General features: G+C 36.9%; 1 protein-coding gene across 1 annotated transcript in view; it reads right to left on the bottom strand.

Annotated features, from left to right (window-relative positions):
* cfap58 (cilia and flagella associated protein 58) overlaps nt 1–20,956 on the bottom strand; it is a 124,798-nt gene that overhangs the window by 7,965 nt on the left and 95,877 nt on the right. The window contains exon 17 of the mRNA XM_079617086.1: nt 17,759–17,892. Within this exon, the coding sequence (XP_079473212.1) occupies nt 17,759–17,892 (134 nt within the window). The remainder of the gene's footprint in view (nt 1–17,758; nt 17,893–20,956) is intronic.

Below are 20,956 nucleotides of genomic sequence, written 5' to 3'. Positions count from 1 at the left end.
AAGGCATGGTTTCCTGCTTTCAAACTACATATATTGTGAAAATGTGCTATACAAATACACATAAATTGACCTGACCTTAATGCTAGTACAAAAAAAACTAAAAAAGACCAATAAAGATGCAATCCTGCCACCCCAAATGATTATAAAACTTTCAGGAAATCTACACATACAGTGCTTTAGTCTACACCAGCAAAGATGACATCACAGATAAAAGATGTGGAATCAAAATCACAAAATCTCAAGTACCAATTCATGAAAAAGTCCAGTACAAGATTACGCCATCTCACATGCCATGTAGAAAGAGGAATATATTACAGTCAAGGCTTGTTAGTTTATTCATTAGCCAGCTAGCTAATTGTAGTTGTTGTTGCTTAACTGATTCTAAAAAATCATATTTTGTCCACTCACAGGCATTCAAATGTATTCTGATGAAATAACATTTTTGCAACCAACATCGAAACCACAAATATTTTATTATAGTAGATGTTTCACCATATGTTTAATTTCGAGTTGGCATGAAACAGAAAATGCAACATCTTATACAACCGAAATGAACTCTGTTTGCATCATTGAATCAGTTTCCTGTTGTCACTGTAAAGCTGCATTGAAATCATCTGTATTGCATAAACCTGTATATAAATAAAGGTGACTTGACTTGACTTTCTGATTCTGATGTATATCCCAGAGAAAAAAAAAAATTAGGGCGGGGCTTGCTTTTGTCCATTGGAAATTGATTGGATCGTTGGCTCACTGTTAATGTGGAATTATCATTTTGACTAAAGATTACGAGAGCGCATGAATTATAATGACAAATTTATTTAAATTATTTAAATAATACACACGGCAACGTAAAAAGAAGCAAGGACTGTCATTTTTTCATGGTAACTAAGTTGTGTGTTTTAATTTTTGTTTGATTTCTGCTTTTTGACAATATTCATACCAAACATTACTCTAATACAACTCACTTGTGCATGAATGATACGCATGAATGATTGTTAAACAAAGAAGTTAAATTTATCACCGCTGCCGGCCGGGTAGAAACCTTTTCAGGAAATTGAAAGCATTGTCAAAGTTGATATTGTGGCTTTATATGTGGTCAGACACTTGCATGTGTCATTAATAATAACATTTTACCAAAATCAAGCTCAAATGGAGTTTTTGACCAGCGAATTTCGGAGAATTTGGGGCATTACGTTAACTTAAAGATGATAAAGTTTACTGTGGCTATGTGGGTGCTCAGTCATTTGGCAAAAATATCATGTTATGAGGTTTAGTCACAAGTACTACTTTTCATTGGTTGGATATTTGCAAAACCCACAGATAGACGTAAAGGGTAACCAATAGTAATGATATATGAAAAAAAATAACGAAATATAGAGATATGAGGTTTCCGCCCGCCACGACGATAATTATACATTATTTACAGACCCACAATGTGCATGTCATACGGACTATCGCTTTTTATAAACATGAAATCAAATTTTTATGACTGCTGACAGCCGAGCCATCTAATCACAGAAACAATGGCCCTTGCATAGCGGGAACTAACGAAACTGTGGCAGCTGTACGTTTTACAAGGAAGAAATTATCATTCGAAACCTCTGACTTTGCTCTCAACCAAACATCCACAAGATATTTCCAGTCAGTAAGCGCTCACTCAACTATGAGCCAAGAAGTTATTCCTGAAGGTTTGTATTTGCGCATTTGGTTATGTGCACGCTGAGTGTTTCTGCACCTTGTCACGCTTGATCAACTCTCATTACTGCCTCTTGTTTGCATCACACCTCATAAACATGGCTACCGATGCTGCCCGTCTCGTTCGCTACCCAGAATGCAATAATCCGCATGTCCTCATTTGCATGCAATTTATTGTGAACTTGTCAGCGTCTTGGTTGCCTCCTGTCTATTCTCTCATTTCAAATGAAGGCATCAAGACACCATCGCTCATCGCACGTCATCTGAAAACAGAGAATTTACAAACCAAGCCAGCTGTGATTACATTTCTCTCGGTTCCGTACAGCAAGCAAGGGGGGGAGTCTGAAAATGAATGATTTGATGACAGGCAGCATTAAAGATCCAGTCTGAAAGTTAAAATGATTTGTTTGCTTTGCAGTGGTTAGCGAAATATTGATGGCGTGTAATAAAATGCCGTCTAGGGACACAGAGCCGTTAATTGACACCGGCAGTTTAGTTCTTCAGGTCAATTTTTAGCTCTGCTGAGCTCTAATTTAAAATAAATCTTTTGGTATCATTATCTCACTGTCCCAAACCCCAAAATACAAAACAAAAAAAGCATCATAACATTTAGAACATCAAGCAGTGGCATTAAAATATTCTTAATTGCTATCGATTTATTTTTCTTTTTTTTGTAGTTCTGACATTGATTGTAAACAGCCTTCGTTTCTATGGAAGAGAGAGAAAAAAGCGTGGAATATTTCAAAGTGTGGTCTCTTAGGTTTTAATCAATCAATAAATTGGGGGGAAAAAGCTTGAAGCTTATTACATGCTTTCCCTGGGAGAGAGGAAGGAAGCAAACAGTGTTTATTTGCTTTGCTCTCAAACGTGTTCTTTATGGTTCTATAAATGTAGTGAAGAAATAACATTCGGTTGACAATTAATCCTGCGTGAGGTACCGCGGTTCAATATGAAAACTTATGTGAAATGAAGGCTTAGTCACTCGCTCCCCCTTATGATTAGTCATTGCACTATTTAATTTGCACTTAAATGTCCAATCTAATGAGGAAAGGAAATGTGTGGGGGGGCCACTGATGGAAATAGTGGCACTAAACAGCATTATTCTAGTCGTCCCCTATATACTTGCTTTTGGTGGTGTTGTTTTTATTGAATCATTTTATGCTGAGATGTTTTCTTGTCGTCTTTCTGGATGTTTGTCAATTAAAAAGTTGACCTCTTTGTGCTTATTGTAATGCTTTTTTATTGGAATACAATTTCATTATTATTATTATTATTATATTGTTGTTATTTTGTATTATTATTAACTCTACAATCCACAATGCAACACCAACAGTGCAATATAAGGTACAGTAACACTTAACAATACGGTTAATTAGTTAACAACCTTAGTTAACATGAACTAAGAATGAACAATACTTCTTCAGCATTTATTAATCTTAGTTAATATTCATTTTAACATTTACTAATACGTTATTGAAATCAAAGGTTGTATTTGTTAACATTAGTTAATGCACTGTGAACTAACATGAACAAACAATGAACCGTTATAATTGTATTAACTAACATTAACAACGATTAATAAATACTGTGACAAATGTATTGCTCATCATGTTAGTTAATACATTAACTAACAAACCTTATTGTAAAGTGTTACCCAATGAAATTACGCTTTCAACTTCTGTTCTGAGCATGTGATGCATTGGTCAAGTCAAGTCACCTTCATTTTTTGTTATACAATAGAAATAGTTTCAAGCATCTTCGTAGTAATAAAAAGGAAAGTAACAGAATTAATGATGCAAACATAAAATATGAGACAAACTCAAGTTCTGCTGTAAAGCAGCTGTAGCAAGATAATAGTGTTATTATTCAGCTCAATTCAGTTCAGTCTTGACTCAATTCAGTTCAATAACTGTGTAAAGTTCATTCATTATGAAACAAGTTCAATTCAGCTATAAGCAGCTCTACTGAAGACAATAGTGTCACTATTCAGCTTGAGCCAGTTCAATGCTGATTAAATTCAGTTCAATAACAGTGTCGATGTTGCAAACTTCATCAGTTCCAAATGTTCCAAAAATGGATTCAGCTACAAGGGAGAAGACAATAGTGTCATTATGTGGCTCAATTTAGTTCAAGTATTGTTCTCATCTGATAGCGTTAGTGCAGTCAAGTCAATAATATTGCTGAATATCAAGTGCTCGCAACTAAGCAAGACAAAGGTGACAGAGGCAAGGAACCCAGATTCCATCAGTTGACAGAAATGGAGAAAAAATACCTTGGGAGAAACCAGGCTCATTCGAGGGAGCAGCTCTCCTCTGGACTAGATGACCTACATTGGTCCACTGTGAAGGCATCAATTTGATAAAGTCATCTATGCAATGAAAAAAGATGCCTGCACATCAGATGCTGAAACCCTTCTTCAAAATACAGACGAATGGAAGATACTAGCTGTTTTTTCAGAGACACCTCAGGATGCTATTAGAGTAGGTTTGTATATCATTCATGTCTGTGAGTGGCTAGCTCAATCCTGACATGGCACAAGCTCGCCAAGCCTTCGTGTTTCCCAAGATGTATAAAAAACCAGTAATATCGTGCGGTTAAAGCAGTTAATCCAAATGTCCCGAGCGAGCCAAAATGGCTTCCGGAGTTTTGGAGCAGATGGAGCCAGTTACCACACCTCAGTGGAGCTGAAGCACACAAGCAGAGAGAACAGAAAGGGTTGGTCGAGATTAAGTTTTAAATGGTCTGTGAGCACATCTGAAAAGCGAAGGGGAGAAAATGAAAAAAAAAGAGGGAGACAAAAGAAACTTAATGGAAAACAATAGCATGAAGCATAAAAGCCTTTAAGTGAAAGATGGAGAATAAAACCCAACAGGACAAGAAAGAATACAGAGCAGTAAACACACTTGAACCCATCAAAACAAAAATATAGAAGCTTTAGCTTCTGCTCTGTGCTGACAGATTATTTGATAGAGGAGAAAAGGCTGGGGCAACTATTTATTTATTTATTTTTTATAATCTAAAATTAATTAGGGGAATTTCATTTGCTCTTGAAATCAACCATGCAGCCATTAACATTAGGAGCAAAATTACACAGCGCCAGGCTTTTGATCAGCAAGAGACTGCTATTAGGAACAAAGGGAGTGTGATTCATTTACTTCATAATGTCATTGTCGATTCTTTGAAATGTCATTCACAACATATGTGCTGGAGTTTAGATTGTTTTTCACCAAATCCCCCAAAACCTAAACATATAAATGTGTAAACGCATGCTTCAGAGGATATTTTTCCAATGCAACACCATTCATATCATGTCCTTATGGTACTGAACAGAACTTTACCCCATCACATACACTCAATAAAGGTTCATTTGCAGCGGTACTATAGAAGAACAATTTTTGGTTCCCCAAAGAACCTTTTTCTTGGTGTAAAGAACATTTAAATAATCTAAATAATCTAAAGAACCGTTTTTCGCTCTAAAGAACGTTTTGTGCAATGGAAATATTCAATGGATGCTAAAGGTTCTACATGGAACCATTGATACTGTAAGACTGAAAGTATTGGTTGGGGCCCTGGTCTGAGACAAAATGGCCCTGCTAGCTAATTAACATTCGACTTCCCCCATACAGCCTGACTTCCTCTCAGAAACAATGAAGAACTCACACAAGAACATGGTTTAATGTGAATGTTTATCAATAACTTATGTTTTTGGTGTCATTTGAAAGGTCTCAAAGTGAGTGGTACAGATATCTCATATCCAGATAGATAAAAGGTAATAAGGTTGATAGAAGTTTAGAGAAAACTGGGAAAGCCATTTGAGGGTGGCTTTCCCCATCCCCCATATCACCTGGGCAAACAGTATAAAGGAAGGTGTGCTTGCTCTATCGGGTCTCTTCTTTTTGGATACTGAGCTGGTGTGGAGAGGGTCTCTCTCTCTCTCCCTCTCTCTCTCTCTCTCTCTCTCTCTCTCTCTCTCTCTCTCTCTCTCTCTCTCTCTCTCTCTCTCCCCCCCCCCCCTCTATCTTTCTTTCTTTCTCTCTCTCTCTCAGGTAACACTTTATATTTAAATACTGGGTACAAATGGTTTAAATTCTCATTACATCATGTTGTAACTATTTAAGTGTAAACATAACCTTATTGCACATTGAACTTTTATTTAATTCATGGAGTCAGATTAAAACGAGATAATTGCATATGAGAACCTGTGTCTTATTTAACCAAAATTCCTTTAAAACGCTGGAGAGACTAGAACACGCGCTTCCTTCCCTGTGCTACTGGAAACCCCCATTGGACCAAAATAGCGCGACTTACAAATTGGTGACCCCGACGTGATCGCGAAGCACAACGCGAGCCGCGAAAAAAGATCTTTCCAGCAAAAAAATGGAATCTAAAATCAACACAGAGGTTTGAACATCTTCTCTTTCTTCCGCCGCTGGGGTAAGTCAACCTTTTCTAACTTTTTAGAAGTATTGAGAAAATGTTTGCATTTACGGGTCGGAAGGCTCTTTGTCTAGAAACACGTGTGAGGACGTGATTAGATTAGCAGCGGCAGCGCAGATGAAGAATGAAAACATTTGTAGAGATTTGAAAGATCTCCTTGTTTGCCTAAGCAACAAGAAACGAAACCTAAAATTGGAATAACATCTTCCAAATAATGAATAACTCGACGAAGAACTGAAAAAATAAAGCCTAAAGTTTTAAAATCAGCCGCATGTTTTTACCATTGTTGCTTTGGCTTGTTAAAACAAACCAGCAACGCATAAAGAGAGTGAGCAAACAACAGAAAGAAAAATCTAAGTTTGTAAACGATCGAAAAACGTGTGATTTTATAAATAAAAAGGCAGGTCGATGAATTGTTTATGAAAAGCACAGAAGTTTGGAAAAAAATAGGATGACATGATTTACAGGCTAAAAATCAGTTTTAGGCTAAGCTAAATATGTCCATGCTGCTTCCAAACGCTTAACCCTTTGTGCCGCCGGCCCACCGGTAGGCCCAAAACTACATTGAAAGCATTAATATCCCATACTGAACCTAAACTAATCTTGACAAACACTATACATTTGAAAGCTTGAACTTTAACACATATGAGATTAAAAAGCATGCAATAATTATGTTAATTTTCCAATTTGAAATTGTATGAACACATTATGCTCATAGAACACAATTTAGTCGTTTGTACAAACAATGTCTACAGAGGCTAAATTTAAGTTTATTTTTTAAACACAGGATTGCTTTACTGTAAATGTACTTGGAACACTTAGGTAAAGGCTGTAGATATTTCTCTAGGCCATGTGTCCTGTGTTGAACTGAATTAAACACGTGTATCTATGTTGAATTTGTTTGTTTCCTCGGTGGAAAGAGAAACTCCATGCGGGGGAGCATAGAATTGTGGTTTTAGTGTGATTCACAATGAATTTGAAAATCAAAAACAGCAAACGCGCATCTTATTAATCCTGAAACAACAAAATACTCATATTCAAAGTTCCAGAGAACGTCGCGCATTAGGGTTCAGTAACTCTGAATCTTGAACGAAATTTATGACGTTTGAATTAATTCTAAATGACTCCGAGATTGTTTTTCCCAAATAAGATTGACGGATTCGTATGTTACCACAAGGCTGCTTCAGAGTTTAGCGACGGCTAAAAACTGATATCAGGAAGTTTGCAGGCTGCTTGGGTGGGAGGATGAGTATGTCCGACTAGGGCCAGTTAGAGGCTGGTCGATTAATCTAGCTTGGATGCTTCCGATGACTTCTGTTCTAATTTAATGTTACTGTAAGTAAGTGCACGTGAACCATCACGGGCTTGGCCAATCCAAAGCCATTAAAGAAGAAGTAAAGTTAATCTACTGGCGTCTTTAATGGTGGCCAAAACCTACTAAAGTAAAACCGTTGAATTAAGTTCCTGAAGGGCATCCTTGAGGGCTACTGAATGTATCTTTGATTTTTGCATGTAGGGATTACGGCAAAATCCTAGATATGTAGCCATTTGCCTCTGCTCCTGATCTTCAGGACTGAACGCTTGTGCCGGAGACCTACTGGGTAAGGACCTCAAAGCGACATAGTTTCCTAATCTAAGCGGGTAAAATAATATTAAAGAGTCAAAAGAGAATAATTAAACATTAAAATGGTAATTTTGCCTTTCACGTAGTCCTCAAAGAGACAAAAAAAATTAAAGAATAGGCATTTGAAATATAAAAAGAGAAACAATCGGAAAACACGTGATTTTATCAATAAAAAGGCAGATCGATGCATTGTTTATGGAAAGAAAATTTTGGGAAAACAGGATGATATGATGTACAGACTACAACTCAAATATTAATGGTTAATACTAAATGCTATTGGCATGCTGTTTTCAAAACGCTCAAAGCTACGCTAAATGCTAAAGCCATGCTGCATTAAGGCTAATGCTAAATGATATTTAAGGCTTCAGAAAACTAAATATTGTTATGTTTAAATGTATTCTGAATTACTCTGAGATTTGTTTTTTCCAAAATAGATTAACGGATTTGTATATTTCCACAAGTTTGCGCCAGACATTAGTGACTGATATCAGATTCAAGTGTACTTGAATGAGGGGAGCGAGTTATTTCCGTCCAGAATCAGCGAATGCTTTTTGATCAACCTGGATTCGGGTGTGTTCCATAACCTCTGTTCTCATTTAAATGTTCCTTTAGATACGTGTACGTGGTTATACCACGGGCTTGATTAAACCAAAGCCATATTAAGAAAAGTAAGTTGATCGACTAACGTCTTTTTATGGTGATCATGACCTCTACTAAAGTGAAACAATTTGATTAAGTTCCTGAGGTGGCATTCAAGGGGGCTATGTAAGTGTCTGTTATTTTGTACGTGTGAATACGGCAAATCTCAGATATTTAGCCAATTACCTCTGTTTTGAGAATCAGACTGGCGAGATTGTGTCGTGCATCCTTAGGAGAAGGACTGCAAAGCGATATAGTTTCCTTGTCTATAAACGGAAAAATATAAAGTAAGAGTAAATAGAAGAATCAAACGTTAAAATGGCCATTTAAAAAGACTAAATGAGAAGAAAAGATATTTGAAACCTAGCAAAGAGAAACAGCCAATGTACATCTTATCAGTCCTGAGCCAGAAGCATTTTCATATTCAAATGTATTGACATGAGAACAAGTAGAGATTTGACCATGCATTAAATTGTTCCAGAGACTCTTCAGAGACTGAAAACAATAGAATTTTACTTGTATTATTAAAGAATATAATTATATTATAACTGGAATTATAATAAACATTATATTACACTCGCCGAGCAGGATAATAATTGGAGAAGGGTGACTTTCGTCACTAAAATTGAATTTCATTTGTGTGCTACCCAGTGCCAAAAAGGGACGGGTACACGGCTAGAATTGTGTGGCACAGTTAATAGCAAACAAAATTGTGCAACAACTAAAATCGAATTTATCAAGAGAAGTAAATTTACGAGGAGGGTGTGAAAAAATATCTGCACTAACTAAAATGTGTGAACGCATTGCACATGCAGCGGACTGAAGACTGAACTGGAAAAGCAGCTTCAGGTGTCACAACACACTGAGACAACAGCAACAATTCAGACGTGGTCAATGAAACTCGGTTTCATGTGACATCTGGAATTAAAATTGCAATTGACATGATAATGGAACAAATAAAAGAATTCCATTCGTCTGAATGTAATGTTTTTGAAATATTGGAATTATCTGTCTGTGGTTCGCTCTCCTCTGTTTTATGTCTCAGGTTTACTTCTGCAAATTCCTCGAAGGACGGACGCCAGGATGGGCCGGACCCCACCTGGGTCAAAGCCAGGACAGCGGAATTGTTAGAACATAACCTCGGGAGATGGGTGAAAAGACACTTCAAGAGGCCATTCACACTCACAATAATACATCACTGAATAAATATGGCCTCCCAGTTTAGAACTGGAACTAAATTTGCAACACAATTGTTATAGATTAGATTACACCCATCTCCTAGACATGAACACTGAACACACCCCTCCATCACTATACCCTCACAGCATCATCACCTGGGGTAGATAGTCTATCCAGGCTAAACACTGCACATCAGACGAAGATGTGTCCTCTTCACACTAACAGATCCAGATAGCTTCACACACACAGGGTGGAGGTGATCTCGTGATCATGGTCTAACAGAGACACAGAGAATAGCATACGCTATTCACAACAAACTGCCAACTAATGCAACACACATGGACATGAATGGCTACAGTCACAAATTGATAATGCAAATTCTAAAGCAGAGGCAGACCTGCTATCAAAATTCAAAATTGTTTAACTGATTGTCATTGGTGTGGTTGGAAAATCATAGGGCCCATGATTTCTCAACAATGCCTCTAATAACAGACACATTATAAAAACAAACTAGATCTGAAGTGTGAACACTTCAATCAATTACAAAATTTACAATTCAACTCTGTCATCGACTGTGACTTAGCCAGATCAATACACACACACATACTAAAACACACTCTGTCACAGACACACACACACTCAAACTCACACTCACACACAAAACCAATGATCATATACCATTTCTTTGATTATTTGGTTTACACCGACCTCTTGCTGAATTTTTTTTTAACTAATTTTGATTTTCTTTGAGTAATTCAGAAAAACAGTTCTAAAACTTATTTTAATTTCCTTTGAATAATTCAGACAAACATTTCTGAAACTTATCTTGATTTAATTTCTGAAACATATTTTGTTTTCTGCACATTTGTATATTGTCCAATTTACTTGCAACAATGTTTTTGGACATCAATTCAATTGAATCTCTATGTTTGGTTACAACAAAATTTAGCTGACACTCCTTAACCCAGCACTGGTTGTTTTATTAGAATGACATTTATTTAAATGTTTCTAGAAACAGGGTAAGAGCTTGTAGGATCTTCCTTTGTCCTTCCTTGACCCTAGGAATGCTATTGGTGTGGAAATTAAAATCAGATAATTAATGAGACCAAATGTACCACTCACATTTGCTGACATGAACATGGTATTTTACATAGAACATGACATGATTTTGCTTGATTGCATTATGTGTTCCTATGCATTTCCTTACGACTGTAAGTTCATATGTGCTCAATCGTGAAGCGACATTTAGATGCTTTTCAGGTGTCTCATACAAAGCAGTGTGGATCGAAGGAGAACCCCTTCATCCACTGAGGTCTGCCCAGACCACCGTACCGCTGGAGGTGACAGGGTTGGTCAAGAAGGGTCAGATCATCATCGTGGAGAAGGTGCCAGGGAAGCAGAAGTTTCTCCATGGAGGAATGACACTGAACTGAACAAGTAACAAAAGGTCCAGATTGACTCTATGAACTTTGCTCACGTCACAGGATTACAGGAAGAGAACCTGAACTCATTCATCCACCTGCTGGACTCAAGCTATACACCTGATGAGAACAGGTGTTCTGCAGGTGAACACAGCCCACTGAGCTTCTACAGATGCCAACATTGCAAAGACAATTTTTGTGCTACATCTTCAAGGATAATAACAAACGTCTTACTGTGACCCCGTAAATGTTCATCAGAATGTGACCCACGGGGTCAAGGAGGGAACTGTAAGACTGAAAGTATTGGTTGGGGCCCTGGTCTGAGACAAAATGGCCCTGCTAGCTAATTAACATTCGACTTCCCCCATACAGCCTGACTTCCTCTCAGAAACAATGAAGAACTCACACAAGAACATGGTTTAATGTGAATGTTTATCAATAACTTATGTTTTTGGTGTCATTTGAAAGGTCTCAAAGTGAGTGGTACAGATATCTCATATCCAGATAGATAAAAGGTAATAAGGTTGATAGAAGTTTAGAGAAAACTGGGAAAGCCATTTGAGGGTGGCTTTCCCCATCCCCCATATCACCTGGGCAAACAGTATAAAGGAAGGTGTGCTTGCTCTATCGGGTCTCTTCTTTTTGGATACTGAGCTGGTGTGGAGAGGGTCTCTCTCTCTCTCCCTCTCTCTCTCTCTCTCTCTCTCTCTCTCTCTCTCTCTCTCTCTCTCCCCCCCCCCCCTCTCTCTTTCTTTCTTTCTCTCTCTCTCTCAGGTAACACTTTATATTTAAATACTGGGTACAAATGGTTTAAATTCTCATTACATCATGTTGTAACTATTTAAGTGTAAACATAACCTTATTGCACATTGAACTTTTATTTAATTCATGGAGTCAGATTAAAACGAGATAATTGCATATGAGAACCTGTGTCTTATTTAACCAAAATTCCTTTAAAACGCTGGAGAGACTAGAACACGCGCTTCCTTCCCTGTGCTACTGGAAACCCCCATTGGACCAAAATAGCGCGACTTACACCAATAAATAACCTTTTTAAGAGTGACATACAGTCAGTTCTGAAGTCTTGAAATTAGGATTCAAAATACAATTTAAACGTAAATAAAAAGAACGTTTTAAGATTCTGTACAATTTAAAACAAAGTAATGTTATGATGTCAAAGCAAAAAGATATATTGAAGATTCTGCTCTATTTCTAGGTCACTAGTCAGATGTAATTTATACATGTCAGCTGGAGTGCAAAACCAAATACTAAGAAAACCATGTTCATTTTTCAGTCCAACTCTGCACTCTATTTTTATGCTGATAATATTATTTGCAATGGGGAAAATGTGTTGAATTTCACTGTGATGATGTGTTTTAAGAGTCGTCAGCATCGTAAATCCTGCAAAGTTTTTTATATTTTCATTGTTAAAAAAATGTATCTACATTTATAACACTATACATTGTATTATATTACGTTTGCATAAAAAAAAACTAGTTAACACTGATGTAAGGGTGTTTCTAATACAGCGGCTGTGGGAGTGACGGCAAAATTGAATCGCGCAATCGCTCTCTATTATTATCCTCTTTTTGACAGTTGTGAAAACACTATTGCGGTTTTCTTTTGCTATGAGCAATTGGGAACACACACAAAAAAAACACATATTTAATGTAGTCTCTCATTCACTGCTATAGAAGTGTGCCCAACCAACCGGACACACTGAAGCTCGAGTCGCCATTGGCTAGTACATTTTTTTATTTTACTCGCCAGACTAAGACAAGTAACCAGTAGGCCTGGGACAATAAATCGATGAAGAATCGATCAAGAATTGATTCGATCCACAAGACCAAAAGTGCATATACGGTGTGCCATTTGGGACAGTGCCTAACCCAATCACAGGCGAGTAAAATCGTACTAGCTATTGGCTAATTAAATACATTTTTTAGTCGCCAAGCATGAAATCTGGTCGCATTTGCGAGTGATTTAGAGCGAGTGAGTGAGAGGGTTGACGACTTCCGCTTCTGAGAAACCCGGAAATGTGAAAAGTCAATTAGATCTAATTCTTTTTGCTAACAGTCTCAGGCTTTTGAACCCTACTGCATTAGGCTTAATGGCAATACACTGGTCAGTTACACATACACCAAGGTCCTGCATTATTTATTCAACCTTTTAACCATCTACATCCATTGACTCATTTTGACCCATCTAAATCTATTCATTGATGTTGCTATAATTGCTACGTTAAGCACGAAAGATTTTCTGCCCATTACGAATGTAGACTGGAAGGGCTGCAACATGTGCTAACCAGAAAGGTTAAAAAAGCTAGGCAAGCAGATTTTCACACCCTTGATGCCACGGTTCATCTCATCTCCTCCCTTATTTAATCGAACAGCTCCTCCCCTTTATTAAAATAGCTTAGTTAGTTTAGTTTATATTACAGCTGCAGTTTCCTCATAATCTTTAACCATTTCTCCTTCTAATCTCCTCCATATTGCTTTAAAATACAGCATTCAGTGGAGAATTCAAATGGGTCCGCTACGTTTTGTGGTCTGCACAGACTCGCGGATATGATCCGCTGTGCTATCGTGTCTCTGGACCGGAGCAGAGATAACTAATGTGAAACCAGACTTCATTCGCCCTGATGGAAAGCATATTTACACTGTCTGAATCATTCCCCATGCCCTATATAGTGCACTTTGTGCCATTAACCATGTAAAAAAAAACTAAATGTGTGAACAAGTGACCGATTTTAGCCGCAGCTTCAGCGTCTATATATAATGTAGGGGCGGGGCTTCAGATTCAAGAGACCATTTGATTGGACAGAAAAGCTGAAGTGCAGAGCTAATGATCGTTGCGACGGAAGTGAATCAATCAAGACTAACTTTAGCTGGAAAATATATTTGTTCAAGAACCGCCGTGGAGCCAAAACAATCTCTGTTGCCTTAAATTATCCATTTATCACTGTAAAGCCGCTTTGAAACAATCTACATTGTTAAAAAACGCTATATAAATGAAGATGACTTGACTTGACAGAGTGATCATAAAAATCATTGATCCATAATGGCGAAACTAAGAGACTGAAGTTTTGAATGCTTATATCTTCTAAATGCAAAATGTGTGATGTTTTGGAGCACACTAGCTTATAGATAACAATAATGCTAACATATGCATACTAAAAGCCCCCAAAATGGCGACTTTAAACTAAAGTCAGGTTACCCTAGAAAAAAGTAATTGACTAAAAGTTACTAACAAAAAGTAGATAAATACTTTAAAGCTACAATCACTCTGTAACACTTGCTTGTTTTTAACTACATACATGGTGATTTTGCTCAAACCTTAATATCAATCAATCATTCTCCAATCACTACAATTCAATGTAGCCAAGATTCAGTTACATATCAAGGTGCTTTTCTTTAATAACAGAGCTGCTTCAATTCAGCTGTCTTGTCTCAAATGGACTGCAAATCACTTTCTCTGCTTTCCTTAAATATCTCTGTCCTTCAGCTAAATGCCTTCATTCTTCTTTCTGGTGTGAGGAAAACAATACCTTCTCCATTACTTATGAGCGACTACCGGTAGTTTTGCTTGGTGTGAAAACACTGATGTGGGATTTGTGTAGAATTAAGCCATTGGTCTGAGCTCACGAGATGTCAGAGGGAAAAAAGGAAATCAATATACTGCCCATCAGCAAGGCTTAGGTGTAATGTTTAAACGTGCAGCCAGGAGAATTCAAAAACAGAGGAGGAAGTGATGTCTGCAGTTGACCCAGACAAACGGTTTAAAGCTGTATATGTTACAAACAAGACAAAAGATATGAGCTCCGAAAAGGATATTTGGTCTACTTAGTCAACTTAGTAAATATTGTTGGACGGTTTTATGAGAAACGGATCGCAAGAAAATGATGTTAACTATATGACACCTTGGTAAAATGGACATGGTAATCGCATTTCATTACCTTATGAATATTATATCTGATAAATGTGCAAACTGTTTTCCTGGACAGGATAGCGGGAGACTTCTGAAATATGAGCCAAATCTCATGGCACATTACATCATCAGCATTTCACAAAGTTTATGAAGCCAAAAGGGTATCAGGTTTATTTAATATCTAAAAACGCATTCAAAGCTCACATAGATAGTGTCTTCTGTTTAGATTTCCCAAACCTACTGGTTTACAAAAAATGCGGAATCCCGAAAAAAGATCACTATTTCCACAAAAATAATAATCGGAATAATAAAAATAAAAATACATTTTTGAGCAGCAAATCGGCATATTGGAATGATTTTTGAAGGCTCATGTGACACTGAAGACTGGAGTAATGATGCTGAAAATTCAACTTTTATAAAAATGAATAAATTATATTTTTTGATCGAATAAATGCAGCCTGGGTGAGAATAAGAAACGTATTTTAAAAGCATTTAAACATCTTTCCGACCCCAAACTTTTTTTTAAATGGTAGTGTAACTATTTCTACTTCATTACTATGATTAATAGACGGATCAAACACATAGAATAAATCCACTGTGAGGACTGATAGAACTTTTATCCGAGAAAAGTAAATCATTAAACTCAGCTTATATATCTCAATTAGAAATCAAGTCATTCTCTGGGATTCAGTTATGAGATTGTAGATCACAAGAGATGATGGATGCTATTTAATTTTCCTCTTATTAAGACACCACGCAAAGGCAACCAGGCATTTTCCTAAGACTCCTACTGGTCCACCAACAAATCATTAACACGCAGTGGAACATTCTGTGGTGTTACAAAGGCAGTTGGTGCTTCAAAACCAGGTGGCAGATACTGGCCAATCAGATCCATGCAATCTGGATCTGGATCACAAAACCAGTCACAAGCCGCACGGGTATATTTGTGGCAATAGCCAATAATACATTGTATGGGTCAAAATTATCTATTTTTCTTTTATGCCAAAAATCATTAGGATATTAAGTAAAGATCATGTTCCATGAAGATATTTTGTAAATTTCCTTTCGTAAATATATAAAACTTTTTTTGTGAGTGAATGCAGCACAATCATGAACATAAATGGACAACTTTAAAGGCGATTTTCTCAATGTTTAGATTTTTTATAGTTGTATCTCGGCCAAATATTGTCCTATCCTAACAAACTATAGATAAATGTAAAGCTTATTTATTCAGCTTTCAGATTATGTATAAATCTAAATTTAAAAAAAAAAATTGACCCATATGACTGGTTTTGTAGTCCAGGGTCACATTTCAGTAAAGTAACCATTATATTCCAAAGTCTTCAGGAAATTCTAACAATGCTTTACAGGGAATAACCGCCAATTTTATGATGGTTACTTTTCTGACAGAAACATGTGCATTGTAATTGCCTTATTAATGAAACACGTGCAGAACTGATTTGTGTTTGAATCATTGTCAAAAATATTCGTATGTAAATTGTACCGGTCCATTAACATAAGAATGGCTTTACATGCAGATTTCCTCTGCTCGTGTTTCACGAATGAGACCCTAAGAGTGTGTTCTGAATGGACGTGTGTGTGTGTGTGTGTGTGTGTGTGTGTGTGTGGGAACTGAAATAGTTCTGGATGTGCCTTGAGTAGTTGTGATAATTGTGTATTTGGGTAACCGTAGTGGTTAGCATATTGCATACATAAAATCAATGGTCTCTTAAGCAAGTGCTTTAGAAAATAAGACTCCCCAGGTTAAACAACAGACATGCTTCCAAAATACCACACGATTAGTCATAATTTCATTCCGATCGAAGGCCAATAGCAGTGGAACCCGACAGGGTCCTACTAATCAGCGTTTTTCTCTGAGTAACACATCCCGGCTTTGCGTCACTCTATAATTTTCGGTGTCACGATTTGCTCCCAAGAACACAGAGACGAAATGAGAGAAATCTTTCCAATTCACTGGCTCATTGATTTCTCTCCAGCTCCAAATGCCTTTTTCCTTTCTCACCGTTATTTGAGGTATCATTTTCATCCGTGTCAGAGGCTGCCGTTCGTGTCTGCTTGTTGGCAATACTGAAGGTCATTTTCTGTCAGTGCCGTGAAATATACGGATACACAGACACCATGCACATACAAACACTATGAGAGCTTTCTGCTGGTCTGACTTAAACCGTGGATATAATGTTACATTTTATGCTGATCTGGGATTAACGTCTTCCACCTGGATCCACATGCACTCACACTGAAATCCTGACACACGGCTATTTTTAAATGCTTAGTTTAGCCAAATATATATAAATTCTGTCATTATTTACTCATCCTCATTTACGGTGCCTGATGCTTTTAAAGGGGCAGTTCACCCAAAAATGTGAGGTCACCATTCTGCCGGACCTTGACTCGCGTACGGCTGTGTCCGGAAGCCAGTGATTATAGTTTATAAAGTTATAAATATGGATATTTTTCTTACAAAATCTCATCGCTTTGCTTTATTAACCCCCTGAAGCCGTATGGATTACTTTTATGATGGATGGATGCGCTTTCTGGTGCTTCTAAAAGCTCTATTCACTCCCATTATAAAGCTGGGATGATTTTTTTATATAACTCCGATTGTGTTTGGATGAAAGAAGAAAGTCACATACACCTAGGATGGCTTGAGGGTGAATAAATTATGGGATCATTTTTGGGTGAACTAACGCTTTAAGCATTAAAAAGTTGTTCTTCTGTGTTACACAGAAGACAGAAAGTCATACAGGTTTAGAAGAACATGAGGGTGGGTAAATGACAGAATTGTCATTTTTGGGTTAACGCCCTTCTTTCTCACCTGTACTCCTGGTCTTTCCGTTTCTGTGCAAGGTATTTTTTCTTGACTTCCTGGAGTTCATGTGCCAAACGTTCAATTTCATACTTGTAGTCTTCTGCTTGGGACTCGTGCATGTTGAGCTCAGCTGTTAAGGCCTGTAGAAGAAATGAAAAAAGGTTGGAGATGAACTCAAAACATGTAAAAAATTGTGTCAGTGCAATCAAAAAGCTGATTGGACAATAGTTGACATGCGCACGTCTGTGACTTTAAGTCATGTAAATTCTGTAATAATGCACATGGTTGCTGCAAACTTGCTTGCTTTTCATGTCAACTGCATGAAAAAGTTCATAATGTAATTGTATGAAATTGAACTGTACACATTATAATTTGTTGTACTGAAGTTTAGGCATAATTGAATAAAAAAAATATATATATATATATACATATATCTCAAGCCTTTATTAGTTATACTTTTGATGATAATGGCTTACAGCTTGTGACCTTTTCACAATATTCTAATTTTGAATTTGGGGTTTTCATAAGCTGTAAGCCATAATCATCAAAATTATAACAAATAAAGGCTTGAAATATCTCACGTTGCATGTAATGAGTCTATTTAATATATTAGTTTCACCTTTTAAGTTGAATTACTGAAATAAACGAACTTTTGCACGATATTCAAATTTTTCACATTTCACATGTATATCTGGACAATGAGAACATAATGAGAAATTAGTAGGCAAATGTACTTAATTTAATAAAAAATGCTGTGATAAATAAAATGTTAAATGTACTTAATATTAGGCATCATTAGGCTTCTTAGTTTAATTCAGAGGTTAAAAAAAAGTCTACATTTAGTAGGTTAATTAACTTTGCAGACTAATAGTCAAGTGATAAGCAATATAGCGTTTATTGTTTATTGCCAGTTTTTATTTTAGTATTTATTGAACATTACTGGTTTTAATTCAATTATCATTATGAAAGCACATTCTCACAGTGATTCACCATGATTGAGTAATCCACGTTATTCCTATCCTAACAACACCGCTGTCATTTCATTATTTAATACTGTAATAAGACTAGAACAATTCTATATAAAACAATAGTGGATTTACCATCATAATTTAACGTCTAATGTTAAAATGTATGTTTTTAATGTAACCTTCTCGCTTTAAATACTCCCTTTAAATAATGGTCAGTCCGAGAATAATTTATGCAATTTTATTTTATTAATTTTAAAGAATTTATAAAAATGTTAACAGACAAATTAGCAGTTTCATGTCAATGCTTATATTGTTCAACTGGATTTGGAAAGTAATTTGTGGTAATTTAGTAATGCAATACTTTTTTTTCTTAAAGAGAGTAATCTAAGTAATCTAAAAGTACACCGTTGGAGACGTAATTAATATAGCTAGAAATGAATTACTGAACAACACCCCATAACCATGATAAAACACTAAAAGTAGCTAATAGCTTTTATATGTGCTTCCAGTTATGTTGCACACCATCTAAATATTGCAAAGCATCTAAGAGCCCATTTGTCAATTACTTTAAAATGTTTCCCAAAGCCGCGCTCCCCTTCAGTAGGCACCTCTTTGCTATAAATGTGTCCTAGTTGTACAGTTGTGATCTATCACTGAGGATGTGTTCGGCTTAACACGCGTTCACCTCATCTCTCCCTCCGAGCAAAAAAAAAAAAAAAAAATGGAGTGATTTCCTCTGCGGCATCTCATTGATCTCCGTCAATCTTTGCACATATCAGTCAAGCTCTAATTGTCATTCATCCAATGTGCTCGAAACCACCCACATAGTGCAAGTGACCCGACAGCCCAGAGCTCAGTAATCAAAGGAACGGGAGGACGAAGATGGACAGGAAGTGAGAGAGAGAGAGAGAGAGAGAGAGAGAGAGAGAGAGAGAGAGAGAGAGAGAGAGAGAGAGAGAGAGAGAGAGAGAGAGAGAGAGAGAGAGAGAGAGAGAGAGAGAGAGAGAGAGAGAGAGAGAGAGAGAGAGAATCCCATATATGCAGTGAACAATTTGGAAAGGATTTGTTGTTAATGTTTCTGTTCAATGAAAGTTTTTCACTTGAAATGGTTTTCCATTCACAAAATTGAATACAAATAATTATAAAAAAGAGTTTTTAGTTTTTTTCTGCAACAATTGATTTTTAATTTTTTTTGGTTGTTGAACTGGGCCAACAATTGCATTGTTCAACCAACTTTCAAGCGAAAACTGCACTTTTGGCACACACTTCAACTGCTGTGTGGTTTTCATAAAGCGTATAATAATATTCTGACTCGCATGGGTATTTTATAAAGACAAAACTCTGGAAACATTTTCCAAACAAGCATGGAGAGTCAAAAGACCGGTGTTAATTAATGTTAATTTCTTAAATGGGGACTGGAGCGGCAGGACATGCTTCAATCAAAACAAAGAACGGGATGATTTTTTTCTTTGGCTCATTAGTAGGGCTTCTGTTCTCATGTTAATTACGCTGAGCTTTGTTTATTTAAAGCTTTGCCAGTGATGCCTCCGGTGCCTAACTCATTTTAAGCTTGGCAATAAATTATCAGAAAGCCAAACCCCCCTATGCCTACCTTCGGGCCGTTATTTTTAAGTTCAAGGGCGCCAGAGAGTTTTACACTCCACACTGCAGATATTCTAATAGATCAGCTCAGAATTTCTGCCGAGCTAAGGAGTTTTGAGTCTTTAAAGTCTGTTACGTCCATTTTTTAAAAAGATGGCGAACGTAACTGAGCACTTTCTATATAGTCGTGATTGCAGAGGGAGGTGTGCCTCGTTTTCAGATCCAGGGTCAGTTTCCTGGATCCTAATGTTAGCCATTACATGGCCAAAACCTGATCAAAACCCAGCTTAAATATCAACGTATATCAAGGCCATATGGATATTATAAGGTCACCTAAGGCTCAGCAGAGGCTCATAACTTTTTAACCGCTCTCATCTCTGCTTCTCGCCTTTTTAATAGGACAGGACGAGGCAGCTTAAACCGAACTGACTCATTAAAAATGACATTAGTGGTCGCGGTCTCCAGATGGACCTGAACTCTTAATTAAGTGGTGAAGTAACTAATTATTCATTTTGTGTGATGGTGAGAGGGGGAATAAGGAGACGAGGATGATGGGAGGAATGATTTATGTGAGAAAACCCTTTAGTGAGTGGGAAGGAGGATCTAGCTGACATATCACAGATAAGGGGGGGGG

Source organism: Phoxinus phoxinus (genome assembly GCF_949152265.1).
Source record: "Phoxinus phoxinus genome assembly, chromosome: 6".
Lineage (NCBI taxonomy): Eukaryota > Metazoa > Chordata > Actinopteri > Cypriniformes > Leuciscidae > Phoxinus > Phoxinus phoxinus.
The sequence above is the reverse complement of the archived record's forward strand: the minus strand, read 5'-3'. Positions and strand labels throughout refer to the sequence as shown.